Raw genomic sequence first — 22241 nt, forward strand, 5'->3', positions numbered from 1 at the left:
AAATGGCGGAGATATTGAGCAAAAACGGTTCTAGTTTAAAATCAAGATGGCGGCTAACGCAATGGCGAAATTCAGTCGAGATTTTAAATTTACACTACTACTGAGCCCCGCTAAAGATTAAAAAAATAAAATTTGGGGCAGCTCCTAATGCAAGGTTAGGCCTGTTATTCGTCTAACCCGACTGGACTAATAATTAATCTCACTGGATCAAAATTTCACTATTACCTTTGCAGTCATTACATCCATGTACAATCCGACAAGCGAGAAGTGGCAGCTCGTGTTGTGTATTTCTCGCTGTGTATTTTCGCTAAAGGTCACGCGCCAGCTCTGGCTTGTCGGATTGTATATATTTTTTCTTGTCATGAAATAATCTATTTGAGAGTGATTTTGCTCACCTTTGCATCATACAATAAGTGTGATCTATTTCTGTTTTTGGGTATCATCTAGAAATAAATAGAATAGAAAAAGACTGTTTTTACCCTAACCAGTGGTTATATCCCTGGGTTTATTTTAAACTAAAGAATGTGTTTGTTCGAAGTTTTCTCTTTTTTTGAGGTTTTTACACCTATAAGACGATAGCTCTGATGATGGCATAATATGCTGAAAGTACTTAGCTGATTTAATAAATTTATTTACACACTATCAGTCTTTTGAAAACATACACCAGTTCCCGTTTAGATTTCCCGTTTAGATCTAGAAATAAGTCTCAAGTAATTTTCATAATACATTTATTAATTTTTTCAAATTTTCAGTTTTATATATCAATATAAATAAGTACATAATTTATTAAACTACTAATACCTACTTTATAAATACTACATTAATAAATTAATTAATTTAAAAAAATATTCAGATCGGCGCATTCATAAAGGGCGCAAGATGTTGTGACTTGTGACTAGAACCAGAATCGTGGAACACCTTCATACGTTTTGCTACTTCGAACCCTGGAACAAAGAGAAACAATTTTAATAATCATGTTACAAATACACTATATTATATTTATTTAAGGACGGTAAGGCATTGAAATGATCAGTGCCGGTTTAACCTAACTTCGGGCCCTGGGCGCTTGAGGTTTAGGGGCCCCCTTCATTGCTATTCGTTGTCAGTTTTTAACAAGAAAACACATGCATTAACTATAAAGTGAAGAAACTGAAAAGCGTGTAAAAATATTTCCTTAGCTAAGCGCTTTCAACATATGTGTCATCATCAGAGCTGATGCTCAAAGTATATAAAAAAAAAGTACCGGCTACTTCGGGTTGTAGGTGTTTGCATTACGAACATTGGTCTGCTGTGCAACTCCGGGTGATGAAATATTACTTTTCTTTGATTACTGGATTTTAATTAAAAATAATAAAACAGTAAGAACAACCACTTAGACGTTACAAACATATAAATTTTGGTCATGGTACGGTGTCACCGAACCATTTTTAAGTGATGCGAGCAGTTGACTGACCTGGGTCATGCTTGCATCACTTAAAAATGGTTCGGTGATACCGTACCATGACCAATATCTATATGTTTGTAACGTCTAAGTGGTTGTTCTTACTGTTTTATTATTTTTAATTAAAATCCAGTAATCAAAGAAAAGTAATATTTCATCATCCGGAGTTGCATAGCAGACCAATGTTCGTAATGCAAACACCTACAACCCGAAGTAGCCGGTACTTTTTTTATATACTTTGACCATTAGCTCTGATGATGACACATATGTCGAAAGCGCTTAGCTAAGGAAATTAAATATTTTTACACACTTTAATATACTTCTTTTTCACTTTCTTCATTCATTCAAGTGTATACAAAACTTATCAGTCTTTCAATTAACTTTTTAACTATAAAGGTTTATTGTAAAATCCATAATATTTTTTTTTAAAACAAGCAAGAAGAATAACAAACGTAAAAAATAATCCACAAAATACAGAAAGTTCCACAAAACAACACATGACAAGCAAAAAACATATTCTAAAAAATACATAAAGATAAAAATTAAATCACTTTTTTTCTTCACTTGACATTCGCAAACTGCCATATAATATTATCACAATTCAGTTTTTCTAGTTCTCCATTCTCTATATACAATAGTGATTAGTGATAATGCGTCTAGGTTTTCTTGACCCAAATTTGACCTTAAATATGTTTTTATTCTTTTTAAAGCCGAAAAAGACCGCTCGCCTGACGCATTAGAAATTGGTATCGTCAAATAAATTTGCAGTAAAGTTAAAATATTGGAAAAAGTTGTTTTTACATCCTGGAAGAATCAAATTTTTCATAAATTGTATGATGTTTTTTCAAATTTTGGCATAACGCTACAAAATGGGTAATTTCATTATGCAAGTTCTCTTTGGTTTCATCAACATCGTTTTTATGTTTCTCGCATAAAGTATTAATTGACGTTTTGACTTCTTCTTTATCTCTGAATTAAAAAAAAAACATCTAAAAGCTGATGTTACATCCTTGTAGCATTCAATTCGCGATTCTGAAAACAGCGACTAATTTTCTAGACTCTAGATTTTCTACCACAGCGATATTTTTGTCGCTGCGACTACAAATCACAGGTGGAGTGCTAGCCTTAGAGGCCACTGTATAATGCCAAATTGCAATTTTTGTAATCGCTTTACTTTTACTTTTGAATGTTTGAAAGAGTGTGTACCTATTGTTTGGGTATTGGCATTTTCGAGAATAATCTATTCTTTATCTATAAATTAGATTTATGTATATCTATTTTTGTCTTTCGTTTAACTATTTTAAAGGACTTATTTTGTTCCTATTTTAAAAGAACTTATTTTAAAGCCGAAAAGTGAGATAAATTATTATTTAAGCCCCACAATTCAAAATGAAATTAAAAAAACTCCGTTTGTGCGATTATTTTGTATACAATTCGAGACATGGTCATTGATTAATAACCTACACTTACACAGTTTTTACCCACTACCTGGGTAGTTTTTAATCAATGGCATGGCAAAATCTTACAACTTTCTGTAGTTTTTGGAAAAGGGCCCCGCCACAAACACTGAGACGGGGCCCCTGTGGGGCTAGGCTACGGCACTGTGTATAGGCATGAAGAGATGTAACAATAGAACAAAGGCGTTTGCAGTGTATTGGCGTATTTTCGTGTGAGATTTTTTTCGGAGAATATGTAAATTATTTAGCGACTTTATTTTTTTATAATTAGAAGGAACGGGCCCCTCTGGGGCCCGGGCCCCTGGGCGCCCGCCCCAAGCGCCCAGGGGATAAACCGGCACTGGAAATGATCTCTACATCAGATAGACTAAGAGCCGCTATAGGTGAAAATTCTTAATCATTTTAGGCACGACGGGACCCTATAACTTAAATAGTAGAACCTAAAAGGAAACGTTTGAGCACTGTGCCGTCACTTTTCAGTGGCGCATCAAACTTTCCACTTATGGACGGGATACATAAATTAAAAAATACCCTCCCTCATTACCACAATTTAATTTTTTTCATTTTTTGAAGTTTTATGTGATTTAGACATAAGATTCATCTTAATTTTAACCCACCACCCCCTTCTCCCTGCCCCCACCATCAAAAACTTTATTTTTCGATTTTATTTTTTTTGGTGAGATGCAATCAATTTTAAAATTTCAAAAAATTTACACGCATAGTTAAGGCTTTTATAAAACACGTCTATTTTTTATAGACCTGTAGGTTGAGTGTACATAACCTCAAAAAAATTTAAAAATTTTTTTTTTTTTTGAAAAAAAAGTATATAACTTTTTTTGGGGATAGCTGCAGATCTAATTTTTTCTTAGTCTTGTGTATTTTATCAAACACTATATTTCTAATTTTTTTCAGATTTTTCTGTAACGTTAGTCACCTTCAAAAATCCAAAAAAACTGTTTTTTAAGGGGGTTTTGGGGGGTTTGAACGTGTTTTTCTGATTTTTAAATATTCTAAAGAACTCAGTTACTTGAAGTTACATATAACCTATAAAAACAAAATTGATTTGATATATTATGAAGTCTATAAAATAGGGAAAATCCCCCAAAACCCCCCAAAAAACAGTTTTTCGGATTTTTGAAGGTGGGGAGACTTACGAAAAAATCTGAAAAAAATTAAAAATATAGTGTTTGATAAAACACACAAGATTAAGAAAAAATTAGAGCTGCAGCTATTCCTCAAAAAAAGTTATACGCTTTTTCGAAAAAAAAAAATTTCTTTGAATTTTTTGAGGTTATGTACACTCTACCTATGGGTCTATAAAAAATAGGCATGTTTTATAAAAGCCTCAACTATGCGTGTGAATTTTTTGAAATTTTAAAATTGATTGCAACCCACCAAAAAAAAAATAAAAACGAAAAATGAAGTTTTTGATGGTGGGGGCAGGGGGAAGGGGGGTGGTGAGTTAAAATCACGATGAATCCTATGTGTTAATCACATAGAACTTAAAAAAATAAAAAAATTTAATTCTGTTAGTAAGTTCTGTTAACTTTTAATTTATTTATCCCGTCCATAAGTGGAAAGTTTGATGCGCCACTGTCGACGCATGTGCCACTGAAAAGTGACGGCACAGTGTTCAAACGTTTTCTTTTAGGTTCTACTATTTAAGTTATAGGGTCCCATCGTGCCTAAAATGATTAAGAAATTTCACCTATAGCGGCTCTTAGTCTAAGAAGTATTATAGACCACGCCCACTTTTATCATTTCAAACTTTATTAATGTCAGTTATAATATCACACAATATCTTTATGTTCAGTTCTAATCTATGTTTTGAAGCCAAACTGGTGACTGTAGTATGTACTGTTTTTGTTACTTAGCAGCTATCTTTAGCTGCTCCAGCTAGATATATTTAACATAGAAATCTTCTTCTTCTTCTTAGTCGTTAACCTGATGCAGGTATCGTGATATCATGAAACTATTAGCTGATTTTTCCAATGTTCCTCCATTTTTCTCTATCCTCTGCTATTCTAGCACATTCTGATAATGGATAAGAAATAGAGCAATTGCAGGCAAAACATGATATTTTTAATGTACATAAAAAAGTGAAAGAACTTGCAGGTACACAAAAACGTAAGCAGCCAAATACCCTGTATAATGTCAACGGAAACATAATAACAGAACTAGAAGAACAGTTGAAGACATGGAAAAACTATGTTGAAGAACTCTTTGCAGATGATAGACAACAATCTGAACTAAGTAACATACAAGGAGACGAAGGTCCAGAAATAACGGAAGAGGAAGTAATGTACGCACTAAAAAGAATGAAAAACGGTAAAGCCCCAGGTCCAGATGAAATACCAACGGAAATCCTTAAACTGATAGAAGAAGACTCAATCCACATTTTAGTTGAACTTTTCAATAGCATTTATACATCAGGAAAAATACCACAAGAATGGCTTTTATCCACCTTTGTTATTGTACCAAAAAAGATGATTGCCAAACAATGTAGTGATTACCGTACAATCAGTTTGATGAGCCATGTACTGAAAATATTCCTGAAAATTATATACACTAGAGTATACAGAAAACTGGAAATGGACATCAATGATACCCAGTTTGGATTCCGAAATGGACTCGGAACAAGAGAGGCGTTGTTTGTTTGCACTGAACGTTATATCTCAAAGATGTCTTGACATAAATCAAGATGTATTCATGTGTTTCATAGATTATAACAAGGCCTTTGATAAAGTGCGGCATGATCATCTAATCGGACTCCTGGCAGAAAAGAATTTAGATAAACGAGACAAATACGACTAATAGCAAATATGTACTACAATCAGAAAGCAGTAGTGAGAGTAGAGAATAATACCACTGAAGAAATTGAAATAAAGCGAGGTGTGAGACAAGGGTGTATACTGTCACCAACAATGTTTAATCTCTATTCCGAAGACGTAATGAATAGAACACTCTCTGAGCAATCCATAGGTATTAAAATAAATGGTGTTAGATTAAACAATCTGAGATTTGCCGACGACACCGTTCTGATCGCAGAAACACTTGAAGAGCTACAGACATTGGTGAATAAGATAGCAGACTGCAGCGAAGAATATGGACTATCTTTGAACATAAAGAAAACTAAATTTATGGTAATATCGAAATCAACACGAAATGTCCAAAATTTATATTTACACAATGAAATTATCGATCGAGTTAGCAAATACAAATATTTAGGCACTTTTGTAAATGAAGACAACGATAGCTCAGCAGAAATCAAAATAAGAATAGAAAAAGCCAGATCCATATTCACTAAAATGAAGAGAGTGTTCTGTGGAAGAGATTTGAGCCTTGAAATGAAACTTCGCCTGATGAGATGTTACGTACTTTCTGTGCTGTTCTACGGAATGGAGTCATGGACGCTGAAAAATATTGATATCAAAAAATTGGAGGCATTTGAACTGTGGATGTATCGCAGAAACTTGAGAATATCATGGACGGAGAGAGTCACAAACGTCGATGTCTTGAGAAGAATGAATAAAGAAAAGGAAGTCATATTTACGATCAAAAAACGAAAACTGCAATACTTGGGACACATTACAAGAGGCGAAAGATATGAACTGCTTCGAATAATTTTGCAGGGGAAGATAGCAGGAAAAAGATCCATAGGAAGAAGACGAAACTCCTGGCTAAAGAATCGACGGGAATGGTATAGCTGTAGCAACAACGAATTGTTTCGGTCAGCAGTTTCGAAAATACGTATAGCCCTGATGATCGCCAACCTTCGGAACGAAGATGGCACTTGAAGAAGAAGAAGATAATGGAGCACCAATAGCAGCAAGAAGTGGTCCGTGTATCGTGTGGGAGATCTACCTCGACATCTTTTGCTTTCTACCTTTCCGTGTATGGTAAGTTTTTAAAGACTATTTCTTCGAGACACCTGTCCAAAATAGCCTATTGATTGTTCTGATCTTTATGTTTAGCTGATTCAGTATACATTTATTTGTTCTGTGGGCCACCCATGGTATTTTCAATATTCGTCTTCAGCAGTACATCTCAAATACATCTTTTTATCTCTCTTCATAAGGTTAAGGGTCCAGCATTCCTATGCATAAGTGCAGGGTACCCGTAAGGGTTACTGGCGCCTGTGTGCAAAAAAAGATTTTGGCGCCCCTTAAGGCATTTTGGATCATGTTTTTTAATGTAATTTTTTTTGACGGTAGGTAGGTAGATGCTTGAAATAAAGCAAAAAAAATGAACTTTAGAAGTCATATTCATAGTCCATTCACCCACGGTCAAATATTGCAAAACCACCGAATTTTAAAGAACCGCTTGTATTGACATAAAATTTGGCATACCATAGCTAACACATCAAAAAGTGGTATTGTGCCGATATGTGATTTGCCCTGGATGTGAGTTTCACCCCTTCTCGGGGAAAATGCTGAAGAGAGAGGGAATATCCTTCAAATGTTTAATATTTAATTAACTTACCTGCATTGGGTATAAAAAAGTCTCTATAGAATCTTCTCCTACAGAATTTTCCAATGCACATACGTATTGGCCCATATCCGACCATTCTATAGATCTAATTCTAAGTTCGCCGTCTTGAGATACTGAATATTTTTCGTTATTTTCAATAACTTTGCTGTAGGGGTCCATCCAGATGACCCTCGGTTTCGGGTTACCCACATACTTACATGGAAGAACAAGATCGTTTCCTGTAAAAAAAAACAAAATATTATTTTCTGTTCTTAATTAGACCTCAATATTATGAATTGAAAAATGTAATTTGTAATTTATATTGAAAATTAGGACCATGCAAAGGAGGAAAATGGGAAGTAGTATTCCCATTATGATAATACTAGATACTCCACACTTTCGACTAGGAATATAAAAAAAAATAAATGCCGAATAAAAAATAGCATGGATAAATTATTGTTCTATGGACAGCCGCTAAAAATAGCCTCATCATAATTGGGGTCACCGAAAGAGATTAAATGTTATCATTAGGTATTGTTAAAAATAAGTACCACAAAGATTCTCCAAAAAGGTGTATCCAAAATGCCTTAAAAACTCAGAATCCTTAACAGCTTGATTTAAGATTTATTGACTTTGAGCCAATTTTGGTTTAGAAATAAAGCAATATATGAACTATTGAAAGCAATTATTGGTTAATTATAATGATAGAAAAGTTAGATATCGGCATTGCAGGAATTCAGCTGGAAGAGCCAGGGAGAAATTCAAAATAAACGTTCTCTATACTACTCTGGAAACGAAATAAGAAGACAATGTGAATGAAGAGTAGAGTTATATAGTAACCAAAAGACTGCGAAAATACACTATCGCATTTACACCAATATCAGGCAGAATTTGCACCCTAAGATTCAAAGGTTTTTTTTATGAAAGGTGCATTTAATGACTTGAAGAAAATTATTGTAAGATTTGCTAAAAGTCGAAGAATGTCATGGCTGGGATACATATAAGAAGATACAAAAACAACAAAGAAATATTACAATGAAAGCCTATAGGATGACGAAAAAAAAAGGAAGGGCAGAACGAGGTGGTTGGATGACGTGGAGGACGACCTGAAAACTATGAATATAAGACAATGGAGGAGAAAGGCCCAAGAGATGTATGGAAGGACATAGCTAGACAGGCAAGGACCTATCCAGGGTTATGATACCAAAAGACGAAATGATAAAAAAGTAGATATATATGATGCATAAGTTTTGATAATAAGGTAACATGTTCCTCCCCGATGGAAAAGTAAAAAATCAGATAGACCATGTTTTAACAATTGCAGGAGCTAGAAAGGATTAGATTCCAACAGTGATCATATATAGCCTGATCAAAGAACAATCTGACCCCAAAAAAAATAAAGGAAGGATGAAAATTTGGAAATAGGTAGTTGAAATTATCTATTATTATATAAGAAAAAGTTTACAATTCTACATCCCCTCCATTTTACAAAAATGGAGGGGAATACCCCCTCTCGAAGATGAAAAAAAAAAAATTCAAAATAAGACTGGAATTGGATACAATGACTAATTCTAAACAACTTTTCTTCTATAGAGTTTTTTCACTAAGTCAATACTTTTCGAGTTATTTGCGAGTGAATATGTTCATGTTTAACAAAATAAAACATGTTTTTGGACGGTTTTTCGGAGATAACTCAAAAAGTAAGTACTTTAGCGAAAAAAATATTCTTAGTAAAAATATAGCCCATAAAAAATTGAAAAAAATTGTGTATACATGAGGTCTGTAGACCCAACAGAAGCAGAGTTGCAGCTAATGAAAAGTAGGTTCTTCTTCGTCAAATTCCAAATCGAATATTTCAATGTGAAATAAGACAAAAACGGAGCACTTAAAGTGTTTAAAAAAGGTTTATTTTTGTTTTAAAAAAAACTTGTAATATTAAAAGTAAGTGAATTATGCGCAAAATATTGTTGGTCCCTTTTATTTTTTGGTAAAAAAATTCGCGAAAATTACCCCCTAATTAGCATCACATATAAATTTTAACATTACCACTTCACAAGTTACTTTGTTTATGTATTATTTAACTGATCTGTAAGTTTCATCGGTTCAAAGTTCTTCGTTTTTGAAAAAGTTGTAGTTAAAATGGCTTGAACGAGTAACTAATCACGAGTTTAGGCAAATTTTGAACAGCCATAGCATAAATTTTTACCAATTTTTGTCTAACAAGAAAACAAAAAATCAAAAATATTCAGAAAATCAAAACGTACATTTTATTAATATCTTTGAGATTTTTGGTATTCCTAATTGTTTTTAAGTTAATTCCATAAACAATTACGATTTTTTTCAAAATTAAACAAAATTGTTTTATTTTAAACCCAATTTTTTTCAAAACTGAGCACTTTGAACCAATGAAACTTATAGATTATAGATAATATGAACAATACATAAGTAAAGTAACTTGTTAAGCGGTAACGATTAATTTTATTTGAGAAGCTAATTAAAGGTAGACTTCCGCACCAAGCGACCGAGACAGGAGACCGCGACAGGCGACAGATAGGCGAGGTCTCCCCACGACTGCTCTCAATGCAATTATATCAGGGTAGTTCTGCAGCCCGCGACCGAGACCAGCGACCAACTATCGTCTATCGCGACCTATCTGTCTCCTGTCGCGGTCTCCTGTCTCGGTCGCTTGGTGCGGAAGTCTACCTTAAGAGGTGATTTTCGCCATTTTTTTACCAAAAAATAAAAGGGACCAACAATATTTTGAGCGTAACTCACTTACTTTTAACGCTAGAAGTTTTTTTAAAAAACAAAAATAAACCTTTTTTAAACACTTTAAAAAAGTTACAATGAATTTTCCCCTAAAAGTGCTTCGTTTTTGTCTTATTTCACATTGAAATATTCGATTTGGACTTTGACGAAGAAGAACCTACTTTTCATTAGCTGAAACTCTGCTTCTACTGGATCTGCAGACCTCACGCATACACCATTTTTTTCAATTTTTTATAAGCTATATTTTTACTAAGAATATTTTTTTCGCTAAAATACTTACTTTTTGAGTTATCTCCGTTTAAAAACATTTTTTTTGGTTAAAAATGAACACATTCACTCGCAAATAACTCAAAAAGTATTGACTTAGTAAAAAAACTCTATAGAACAAAAGTTACTTAGAATTAGTCATTTTATCAAATTACGCACTTATTTTGAACGTATATTTTTTTCACCCCCCGAGAAAAAATTTTTCACCCCGTATTTTCCAATTTTTGTAAAAAGGAGGGGTGAAACAGTCTCAAATTCACCGTCTAAATATTACCAAGTCCGACCCTGTCGTGATGGGTAAAAGTAAGACGCAGTTTGCACACGAAATATTTTTCAATAAGTCTCACGCTAAGTGAAGACTTAATAATTTTCGTCGACATTCAAGTACCTAGAAAAGAACACGTGCTGTTGTTGTCGGCTAGAGTATAAAGAGCTTTTATGGCTTTCTCAGACAGAAGTCTGTAGACTGTTTGTATTGGAACAGGAAATGTCGACATAAATAAGTCGATAATATTGATAAAACCCTCAAGTATTGAGTTCTCAAAACTAGCCGTGAGATTACGAGTCAGAGAATTTCGTGAAAACTCATAGATTTGTTATTGCAAGGATAGCGTTTTTGTATTGGTCGAAAGGAAGAATCATGGCATTTGTAGGATGTCCTGATCATGATTCTTTCGCTACCCGATTGGTAGGGAAATGTTTTGAATGATCATTATTGGGCAAAGTAAGTGATGGCTGTCAGAATGGGCGGTGAATTCAGGCGAGAGAAAGAAATCTTGTCCGAAATTAGGACAAGAGGAATCAATTAAGTTTCAGAGGACATGCAGTAAAAACGTCCAATTTTTTTTTGGTCTGTGCCGAGTTAGGCTCAGAATGGAATCTTGAGGATTCTGTAGTGAAAGTCGCAAGTGCGATGTGTTGTCGTAAATACCATACCTACCGGTATATTCTTTGTGTTGTGTCTGGTATAATAATGGAATAGTGTTCCTAGTACGGCGTTTAGTATGCCTTTTGCAAAAATAACTTAATTCAATCTTCGCAGAACGTAGTTCCTTGTCTTTTGACTAACGACCAGTCTACGACCAATTGTCTAAACAAGGTTTGTTTTACCATCAAGTCAGTGAAATGTGTCACTAATAATCAAAATACAAAGTTACTTTTTTTTTCATAAAACAAGACTATGGAATTTTTATCTTTCATATAATAAATAACAGTTGTGTAATGGTACTTTAAATCTAAAATTGTAAAGCGAAAGTGAGTTCGCCGCATCGCCCAGAGCTCTGACGAGCTACCCAGATCCAGCAGTACAACAACAGCAGATCGCCACCAGGTATTTGTAATAAACTGTATAATTCCCTTTTTCTCGAACTTTTAAAAGAAACGCGAAAGACTTAATTTTTTTATTTCTTACCAGATCAGTTTTATTTTTCTGAACATTTTTCTACATAATTAAACGATAATTATGTTTTAAACTTATATGTCTTCTTATTCTCTTTGGACAATCCATCTCTGATCCTTATTGTAATAGGACATGCAGACTACCTCAGACACCAATGGTAAGTACCGATTGCTATTCAAAGGGATACCATTTTGAGTAATTTTTTTTGTAATTCTTATATAGACATATGGCAGTAGATTTTGATCTATTGATGGCGCCCAAAAATTATTAACTTCTTTTCTTTAAGTATATTAAATATTATTGCAAGAACTCACTCCCTAAATTCTCTGAGACTGTAGCTACCGGGGTATTAAAAAAATTATGTAGCACGAATTTTGTCAAACCTATGATCTAACAATAATGTCTAAGTATATCTTTATGTTTATTTAATTTGCCGTGCTTCAGGGGATGTAGAATTGTAAACTTTTTCTTATATAATAATAGACAATTAATTTCAACTACCTATTCCCAAATTTTCATCCTTCCTTTATTTTTTTGGAGGTTTTCGTAAAATTTTGCGTTCCCTGATCGGGCTAATACTAGTGATAGCCAAATTAAAACAAGAACTGCCAAAAATTCCAAAACCTTTTAGACAGATTAAATTGCTGACTAGATCGCCTTCAAGAGAAACAGGTAGTAAACGGACTACATACAGGAAGAAATAAATAAAAGGTTAGAGAATCCAGTTAAGTCAAAAACAGCGTCAAATTGTATAGAAAAGATGTAAAAAGACATCAAGACTGGTACGATAAAGAATGTAGGAATACTTTGGAGATATTTCAGAGATTTATGCAATGTTGCATTGTGCAGGAGAAATCAAGATCTGTACGGATATCGGCTATTGCTATGGGTGTTCTTAGAAGCCCTAAGGTGGGTTCCAGATCATCGAGAATATACAGCAATTAAAGAACTCATGAACTTTTCCAGAAAAGAACCAGCTGTAAAACATTTGCCCATAAAAAAGGTTCTAGAATAAATAGGAACCTGACTAATGAAATCGTGAAACCGCAAAAATTGAACAATAACTAAATTGTAATAAGACGAATGTGCTGATATACCATTCCTGATATTTACAATAGAATAAAGTATGTTTATTCTATTAAAATATATCACAAATAACCTAATAAAACGTATTGTCGAGAGGAGGCCACGAGAAGAAGCACTACGGAGCAGAGGACGTTCAGCAACCAGATGGGCCGACGTTCTGCAGCGTGTTATCGGTAACTGGATGCAAGCCGCACAAGACAGAGGTAGATGGAAACAGCTGAGGTAGATGCATGTCCAGCAGTGGACTCGTACAGGTTTGATGATGAAACTAATACTAGAGAAATGGTTTAGGATTCCAAATTTACTCACCGATGACTTCCATGTAAGTACTGGCCCAGAAAGTAACTCTGGGAAGATGGTGTGCTCCGAGAATCTTCGCACTAAGTAACTGCGTGAAGTTCATTTCTCTACCGTCGGTAACTAATAACTTGGTTGGAGCAGTGTCCACTTTGGTACCAGATTCAGCTACACATCTATATACATCTTGATGCCTAGGTAATAAATAATTTATAACTAATCTAGAAGAGACCTGAAAAACAAAGATGGCATTTTAGAAGGTACATCTATTATATATTACAAAGTAGATACAAAGTTCCCGTACCCAATATAAAAACATACAAATTGTTGAACTTGTGAGAAGCTAGAAAGCACACATTTTTAACGACCATACAGATATTGAGTATATGGAAACTTAAAAAAAACAGTGTACCAAGTAGTTAGAGACAATTGTAATTGTAGATATACAGTTACTAATAACAAAAAATATACTGCATATATAAAAGAAGAGTATGTATGTAAAGCAGTGGTGCTCAGACTTGCACTGCATGGAATCTACCACATAAACTGCAAGCGTCCAGCGATCGACTGCTGGTAAAAAAAAATTGAAAATAAAAAACTTGATTTGATTTCTATTTGATAAAACGTAACTTCAGAGAGTTGTAATTGAAGATGTTTTTCATCTTAATTTTACTTGGATGTTAATGCACTTCATGAAGTGCATGGCATTTCATAATATCATCCACAAGTGAGTGCAGTCTCCACCTTTTCCATGTGTATTTTTCCGTGAATCGCGATCGACTTCAAAAACTTTGGTGATCGACCGGTCGATCTGAGGTGTCCAAGGTATGCGCAGCATTCTTCTCCAGCACCACATCTCAAAGGCATCAATTTTTTAGCGCTCGCATGCGCGAAGAGTACAAGTATCTGCCCCGTATAGAAATATTGAGAATACAAGGGCATTCACCAGTCTCATCTTGATATTTTGAGAGATAGATCTGTCTTTCCAAACTTTAGCTAGGCGACTCATCGCATGTTTTGCCATACCAATACGTCTCCAAACTTCTGCTTCACAGTTACCATCGTTTGCTATACTAGACCCGAGATAGACAAAGGTGTTTACTATCTAGTATTCCTGTAACATGTTAGTCAGTTGAATACCAACAGACCAACTTTATTGCTCTTCTAGTCAACTCTTCGCAGGCTCTTCTTATCAGACATTTCTTGCGCATTTGCTGCTATAAATGTAGTGTCATCAGCAAATCTTAAATTGGGGATTTTCCTACCAGCTACTGTTACTCTACCAGCCTATCCTTCTAAAGCCATCCTCATGACATGTTCACCATAAATGTTGAATAAGTCAGGTGACAACACGCAAATTTGTCTAACACCTCTCTCGGGCTTGAGTTGGTTTGAGCACTTCTGATCTAGTCGTACTAGATAGAGTTACTTTAGATAATAATAGATAGAAATAATAATTGTTGTAGCGTAGAAATACGTTACAGAATAATTTCTGTATCGAAGAGCATTATCAATGGCAATGAAGACGTACGATATTACTGTTGTTATCGCCTTCTTTGTTTGTAAAAGTTGATGTTTCTAAGTTATAGTACATATTGCATTCATAGTGATTATTTATATTTATTTTTAAAGAAAAAAGCGTCTTTTAATTAATTAATGTGTCAGACACTTTCTGCTTTGATTATTTTTCTGATAACCCTTGTACGTGCGGTGGCGATATATATTTTTTAAGTTCAATATGAGGACGATAACTATTATCTGTAGATTGCATAAAATGGTTTTTTATAATTATTATAGAATAAAACGTAGATTCATCTCATTTTCTGTGATTTCTTTTATCATGACTATGTAACAGAAAACAAAAACGATGTGGGTATAATATAGTATATCTTATCTTAATCCTTAAGCCTTGTTCAATCCTTACAGGTGTAAGGTATTCGAAGTTTTGGAGTAGAAGCCTCCCCAAATGCCATAGTTCTTGACTATCGACTCGGCTTCTCTCCAACTGTTTCCCTTTTCCCTGTCCTCAATAACTAAATTATCAGTGATAGTTTAATTTAGATTTGCCTTTTCTATCTCTTCTTTAGTGATTGAAGGGCCAGTCAGCTGGTCGTCTGTATAAACTTCACTCATGGGTCTTTCGTCCCATTCCTTTCGTTAGTTTTCCCATATATCAAATTTCTTCTTTTCACCCAGCACCACTATCTGGTTTTCCTGATTAAATGTGGTAGTTGGTCTTCGTTTTCTGTATATTCCAGCAGTCTCCTTAAGCTTTTTATGTAAATTACGGTCGTAGTGTTGTCGTTGTAAATGTTCTAAGTAGTCCAGAGTCTAAATCGATACATTGTTGCTAGCCATTCATTTTTTGCTATTCTTATCTTTGCTTTTATTTGCCTGTTAATGTTTTTATATAAATTGCTGCCGTCTTGGTCATTCTTGTGTCTCGGATACACACTTGTGTATTGGAGTTAACGACCATAAGCATAGAAGATGAAGTTTCATTGACGTAATAAGAGTAACACGGGGAGTGAGACAGGGATGTATATTGTCGTCACTACTATTTAACGGTTATAGCCTGTTAATACCACACTTGTGTATTGGAGTTAACGAACAAATATAAGCACAGAAGATGAAGTTTTATTGACGTAATAAGAGTAACACGGGGAGTGAGACAGGGATGTATATTGTCGTCGCTACTGTTTAACGTTTACAGCCAAAATATTAAGTTCTGGTCTCTTACCTCAGCTAGAGCTGGACCCCTTGTTAAGACATTAGTCTCGAAAGCGCCATTTTCTGTTATCTTCCTATTCGCTTTGTACCATTCTATAGTAGGAGGCGGTGAACCCATCGCTTCGCAATGCAGTTCCATGTGTGCGCCGACTTTTTTGCTCATTACTGCCACTGGAGGTTTACTGATCTTTACCCATTCGCGTGAAGAATAGCCAAAATTTTCTTCTGGGTTAATGCTCACTTCGTTACTTAGATCGTCCATTATTCTCCTACATTCTAACTGGCTGAAAGTGACAGCGATGAGTAATACTGATAGGATCATCTGTAACAAAAAAAATCGTTAATCAACTTTCAAAACTAATATACTTTTTTATACAGGGTGTCCCGAAAAGATTGGTCATACATAAATTATACCACAGATTCTGTGCTCAAAAATAGGTTGATTCAACCTCACTTACCTATATACAATAATTCACACAAAAAAGTTACACCCCTTTGAAGTTACAAAATGAAAATCGATTTTTTTCATATATCGAAAACTTTTAGAGATTTTTTATATTGAAAATGGACATGTGGCACTCTCATGGCAACAGCATCTTAAAAAAAATTAAAGTAAACTTTGTGCGCCCCATAAAAATTTTATGAGGGTTTTTTTCTTTTAAACCCCCCAAAATTCCTTTATAAAAGGTATATTTATTAAAAAACCCTTAAAGGGCTACATCTATCGCAAAACGAGCATCGTTGATGATGCTTTACTTAGAACGAAAAAGTTCTGTAGTTCTATGATATATCTAGTCCTTAAGAGGTTTTTTTAGATAAATATACATTTTATAAAGGAATTTTTCATTAAATTTATTTGTGATTAATGGTATACGGCCAGCTAGAGGAAATTTTTCCTTGTGGGTTTAGAATCATAATGGTGGTTACATTGCCTTGCCAGCTGCTAAAACTTCCTATGCAAATATTTTAAACTGGTTCTTAAAAACCTGATCTGGTTCATAAAATCATCTCATTAAATTTCAAAGTACAGTACAGATGTTATCAGAGGAAATCAACTCGTTATCAAATCCAAATGGCACGATTAGTTTAAGGTTTCAGTTACAAATTTGTTCTTCAATCAAATAAGATCACCTCACATGTTTGCAAAACTAAGATTACGTTCTATAGTACAGGAAAATATATATAGATATGCAGTCACAGATATTTCATTATATTTATTATCGGTCTATAATTATTAAAGATTATAGTTAATACACAGTATGTATGTTCCTTACTCAGGACTTGATAATGTTCTTATTTAGCTTCAGAGGTTAAAGGTTATGTATATTTTAATACGTACATATAGATAAATCAGGAAATAGTTTTATCTAAAACCTATTGATTTCGAAATAGCAATCGCCTGAGTGAGATTACTTAATGTATGGAAAGTACACAATGTAGTTCACAGACCTGATCATTTACAAAGTTGATATCATTATTGAGACGCTAAAATCAATCTAAAGGCAAATGCTTGTATACAGTGCGTTGGAATAAGTGTTCCCCCGCCCCCTATTAACTCATTTTTATTTTTAGCACATAAGCAAAACGCTCGGACAGGTCGATTTATAAAATAATCATAGTATATTATAGCATCAATGTTTCGAACTTTACGCAATCCCTCTTCAGGTGACAGGCATAACTTTGATTTTTTTAAATGGGAAAGTATATCATGTGACACCTCACTTAGAAGGTTTTAATATACTGATTACAAAAATGTATAATACTTTAATCTCATTTGAGATCGTAGACGCAAAATTTCGGTCGAATTATTTTTAAATGCATTTACTTTTTTGGAATCCTGAGAAAACTAATAAGTATTTTTGAAAAATTTAAACGCAGAATGAAATACTACAGTATTACCGAGGGTAGAGAGTCCCTAAGAACTTTTATGTTTTTTTAATAAGACACAAGGATGAAAAAAAGAGAAAATTTAGTCTGATTTTTAATTTCAAATATATCATTCAAAAGAAACTTTTTGTTTAGTCTAAGGGACTTTAAGCCCTCCGTAATAATGCAATATTTCATTGTGCGTTTAAATTTTTCAAAAATACTTATTAGTTTTCTCAGAATTCGAAAACAATTAATGCGTTTAAAAAGAATTCCTCCGAAATTTTGCAACTACGTTCTCAAATAGGAGTAAAGTATTATACATTTTTGTAATCAGCATTTCAAAGGCTTTTAAATGAGGTGTCACATGATGTATTTTCCCATTTAAAAAAGTCGTTATGCCTGTCACCTGAAGAGGGATTGCGTAAAGTTCGAAACATTGATGCTATAATATACTATGATTATTTTAAAAATCGGCCTGTCCGAGCGTTTTGCTTACGTGCTAAAAACAAATTAGTTAATAAGGGGGGGGGTACCACTTATTCCAGCGCACTGTATAAAACATGGTATGCCCACGAATAAAGTTTTGTTACTATTGTTACTATGGTGTATTCCACGAATATACGACTGTTTTGGATTATCGCGACAACGAATATTTTAGTATGCAACATATGAAGTCTGAAAGTATTTTGCTATAATAATTACTTCAATAAACAACAATATAATTTGCAATTTACTTTCGTTTTTCATATTTTGCACAGTAAAATATTCGTTGTCGCGATAATCCAAGAGGGTCTTTTGTTCGTGGAATGGAGATTATTGACGGAAGCAAGATATAAATTACAGAGACGTCAGAACAGATCCAATAGACGAAAATCAATGTGAAAAGTCGCAGCGCCTAGAAACACCCCCATTGAAATCATTGAATTAGTAAAACTTGGACCGTCAATACTAATACAATTGGCGGAGATCTTTAATAAATGTCTAATAAACAAAAAAATATTCCAGAAGAGTGGAGCTTAAAACGCTTGATGCAAGGATGTTCATTATCTCCAAGTCTATTCAAAATCTATTTTCAGGAAGCAATAAAAAACTAGAAGAAAAAAATGCACAGAGATGAGAATAGAACTGGGGAACAAGTAGATAACAAATATTTTATTCGCAGGCGATCAAGTGATTATGGCAAACGATGAAGAAGACATGGATTATGATTCGAAAGTTCACCTAAGAATACGACAATTGGGAACTCACCATCAACATTAACAAAACTAAATATCTCCACAACTTTCAATTAAAGATATAAAAAAATGGAAGGAAGGAACATCGAAACGGGACATTTAGTAGAAAATACAACATGGTCGACATATTATGGTACAAACACTAAACTCGTTACTTTGGACGTACGGATCTGAATGTTAGCAAATGGCAATGAAAGAGAAATCTGCAGAAAGAACTTAAACTTATTCAGTAATAATTATTTATAGATGAAGCTTAGTACTAAATGTTATCGCTAAATATTGATATTGTATACGAGAAATAAACTGACCAAACAATATGAATAATTTGAAATTTTTATAAAACCGATAAGAAATTTCGATAAAATACAACCGTATTATTTTTAATGAATAAATCCATCGTTTGTATGGAAGAGTTCATTCATAAAATCATTGACTCATTGATTAGGTTCCTTATCATACTATTTGTAGTATTTCTGCGTTGTTAGGGAATATCTTTCACTGAGAGAGCGCTTTTTGTTTTGTAATGTACATATTCACGGTTATAGGTCTGGATCCCGCGTACCAAAAAAAGTTGATTATTAGCAATATGAAAATTTGTTAATAGCTTAAGGGTGTCTATCGGACAAACTTTGATGGACGGGAACACTGGAGCAGGGGAACTTTTAATTGTGGAACAGGTTAAAAATTTGGAATGTCAGGCTACGAAATCTTTCCATGTATTTTGTCGGACAGAACTTCCAATTGATTTGTTACTCTTTCATTAAACTCTCATGCAAAAATCAGACTGGTATTTATCACCAATTGGGCATTTTAATAAGTCCGACACGTAGAACATGTCAAATGACAGAAATTATGACAGGTGATAAATAGCAGTCTGATTTTTGCATGAAAGGTTAATGGAATGGTAACAAATCAATTGGAAGTTCTGTTCGACAAAATACATCCGACGTTTTCGTAGTCTGACGTTCCAAATTTTTAACCTATTCCACAATTATTAAAACTTTCCCTGTTCCAGTGTTCCCGTACATCAAAGTTTGTTCGACTAGACACCGTTAAGCTATTAACAAATTTTCAGCTTGGTATTAATCAACTTTTTTTAGTACGCGGGATCCAGGCCTATTAAACGTTAAATAAAAATATTCCGAAGAAGTTGTGTAAGTTATAATGAGGTCAACAATCTTTAAATGCAAGAAAAAATAATGCAATCATAAAAGTTATAATAAGATAAATGAATGTATTGAATGTATTATGTACTTTTATTCATATTACTTTGATAATCTTCAGATTCGTTTTGAAAATAAGTTTATGGTATGTTTCCTATGACCTATAATATAGGTATGGTATATTTATTGGTTACTGAATGAATATTTAATTCAACTTTAAACATAAAACTAAAAAAGGAATTTTCAACAGCCTCCTTAGAGTAGTAGAGTAGGTATGGATTCCGCGTACCAAAAGAAGTTGATTAATAACAAGCTGAAAATTAGTTAATAGCTTAACGGTGTCTAGTCGGACAAACTTTGATGTATGGGAAGACTGGAACAGTGGAAGTTTTAATTGTGGAACACGTTAAAAATTTGAAACGTCAGACTACGAAAACGTTCCATGTATTTTGTCGGACAGAACTCCCAATTGATTTTTTACCCTTTCATTAAACTCTCATGCAAAAATCAGACTGCTATTTATCATCTGTCATAATTCCTGTCATTTGACATGTTCTACATATCGGACTTATTATTAAAATGCCCATTTGGTGATAAATACCAGTCTGATTTTTGCATGAGAGTTTAATGAAAGAGTACCAAATCAATTGAAAGTTCTGTCAGACAAAATTCATGGAACTTTTTCGTAGCAAAAATAAATCATGTCAATATTGAGGTTGTTGACGATAATATATTATATTATATGTATATAGGTATATATTATATACCTGGGTCAAATAATCAAAGCAAATAAAGAGAACCAAACAATTGAAGTATAGAGAAGAATCCGATTAGCGTTGGCAGCATTTGGAAAGTTAAGATGGATACTAAAAAGCACAAAGATACAGCAGTACCTAAAAACCCGTGTATTTGACCAGTGCATCCTTCCTGTTCTGGCGTATGGCTCAGAAACATGGACATTAACAAAGGCCAACATAAACAAAATTGAAATAACTCGAGAGAAAAATGGAAAGATCCATGTTGGGAATAAAACTACAAGACAGAAAATCAAACAAATGGATAAGAGAGAAAACAAAAGTAAAAAATGTAACTGAACTTATAACAGGGTTAAAATGAAGATTTGCGGGTCACAATGCGAGACAGAAAGATAAAAGATGGAATGTTGAAATACAAAACTGGAGACCGTGGACAGGAAGAAGAGGAAGAGGAAGACCTCAGAAGTAACTGGAAAAGCGCAGCCAAGGACAGACGGAAATGGAAAGATTTGGGGAAGTCCTATGTCTAAAGTTGGATAGAAATGGGCTAAAGAAGAAGAAGTTAATCCGTTCACGAAAAAATTATCTATGAAAATGAGCATACATTTTCTATATCGTTAACTTATGCCTCGCAGTGTATGTTGTTATAACTTATAAAAAGCACACTTATGAATAATAATTAATACCATACGTCAGATACAAACATTTTTTAAATAAAATTATTGTTTTGAGAAACACGTTTAAAATTTAAGAGTAAACCCGAACTGCTCATTGATCAGAATGTATTGATGGTCTCAACCTTATAGGATATTATGATTATGTGAAATAACAAAATTGTGAATCTGTAGAGCGTGTAATCAATGAGTGAAACAGCTAGTATGTTTGGATGTGAAGCCTATAGATAGAAGAAACCAACCTTATCATTCCTTCAGTAGATTTCTGTTAGTAAATAACATACTCCAACGATACCAGCATAAAAATGTATTGACGTAGGTAATCGATATTTTGTAAATAGTTTGGCAACAAAAAATTATAAGCGAAATTACAAACCATGACCCCTAAGGAATTTGCTAAAAAACAGTATGTTAAGTACAAATTTTGGTGATTTATCACTTTATGTTCATTGACCTAAATATCGTGCAATTAGTCGGAATTTCAACACTTATATTTACGAAGATGTCAATGAATTTGCGAGTGGACAATAACTGTTTAATTTTTTTCAACTAATGCGCAATTATTATGTTGTTGAACAAGAAAACCTGAATACATACATACCTTCGTATTTTAAACAATATTAAACAGT

General features: G+C 33.7%; 1 protein-coding gene across 1 annotated transcript in view; it reads right to left on the reverse strand.

The window, feature by feature from the left end:
- Window positions 1–711: 711 nt before the first annotated feature.
- Window positions 712–22241, reverse strand: part of LOC114328263 (neural/ectodermal development factor IMP-L2) — a 246455-nt gene continuing 224925 nt past the window's right edge. The window contains exons 2-5 of the mRNA XM_050646008.1: window positions 15927–16238; window positions 13199–13418; window positions 7381–7607; window positions 712–944 (exon numbers count right to left, since the gene is read on the reverse strand). Coding sequence (XP_050501965.1) covers window positions 933–944; window positions 7381–7607; window positions 13199–13418; window positions 15927–16238 — 771 coding nt within the window. The 3' untranslated portion in view covers window positions 712–932. The remainder of the gene's footprint in view (window positions 945–7380; window positions 7608–13198; window positions 13419–15926; window positions 16239–22241) is intronic.

Source organism: Diabrotica virgifera, chromosome 3 (genome assembly GCF_917563875.1).
Source record: "Diabrotica virgifera virgifera chromosome 3, PGI_DIABVI_V3a".
In the NCBI taxonomy this organism is placed as follows: Eukaryota; Metazoa; Arthropoda; class Insecta; order Coleoptera; family Chrysomelidae; genus Diabrotica; species Diabrotica virgifera.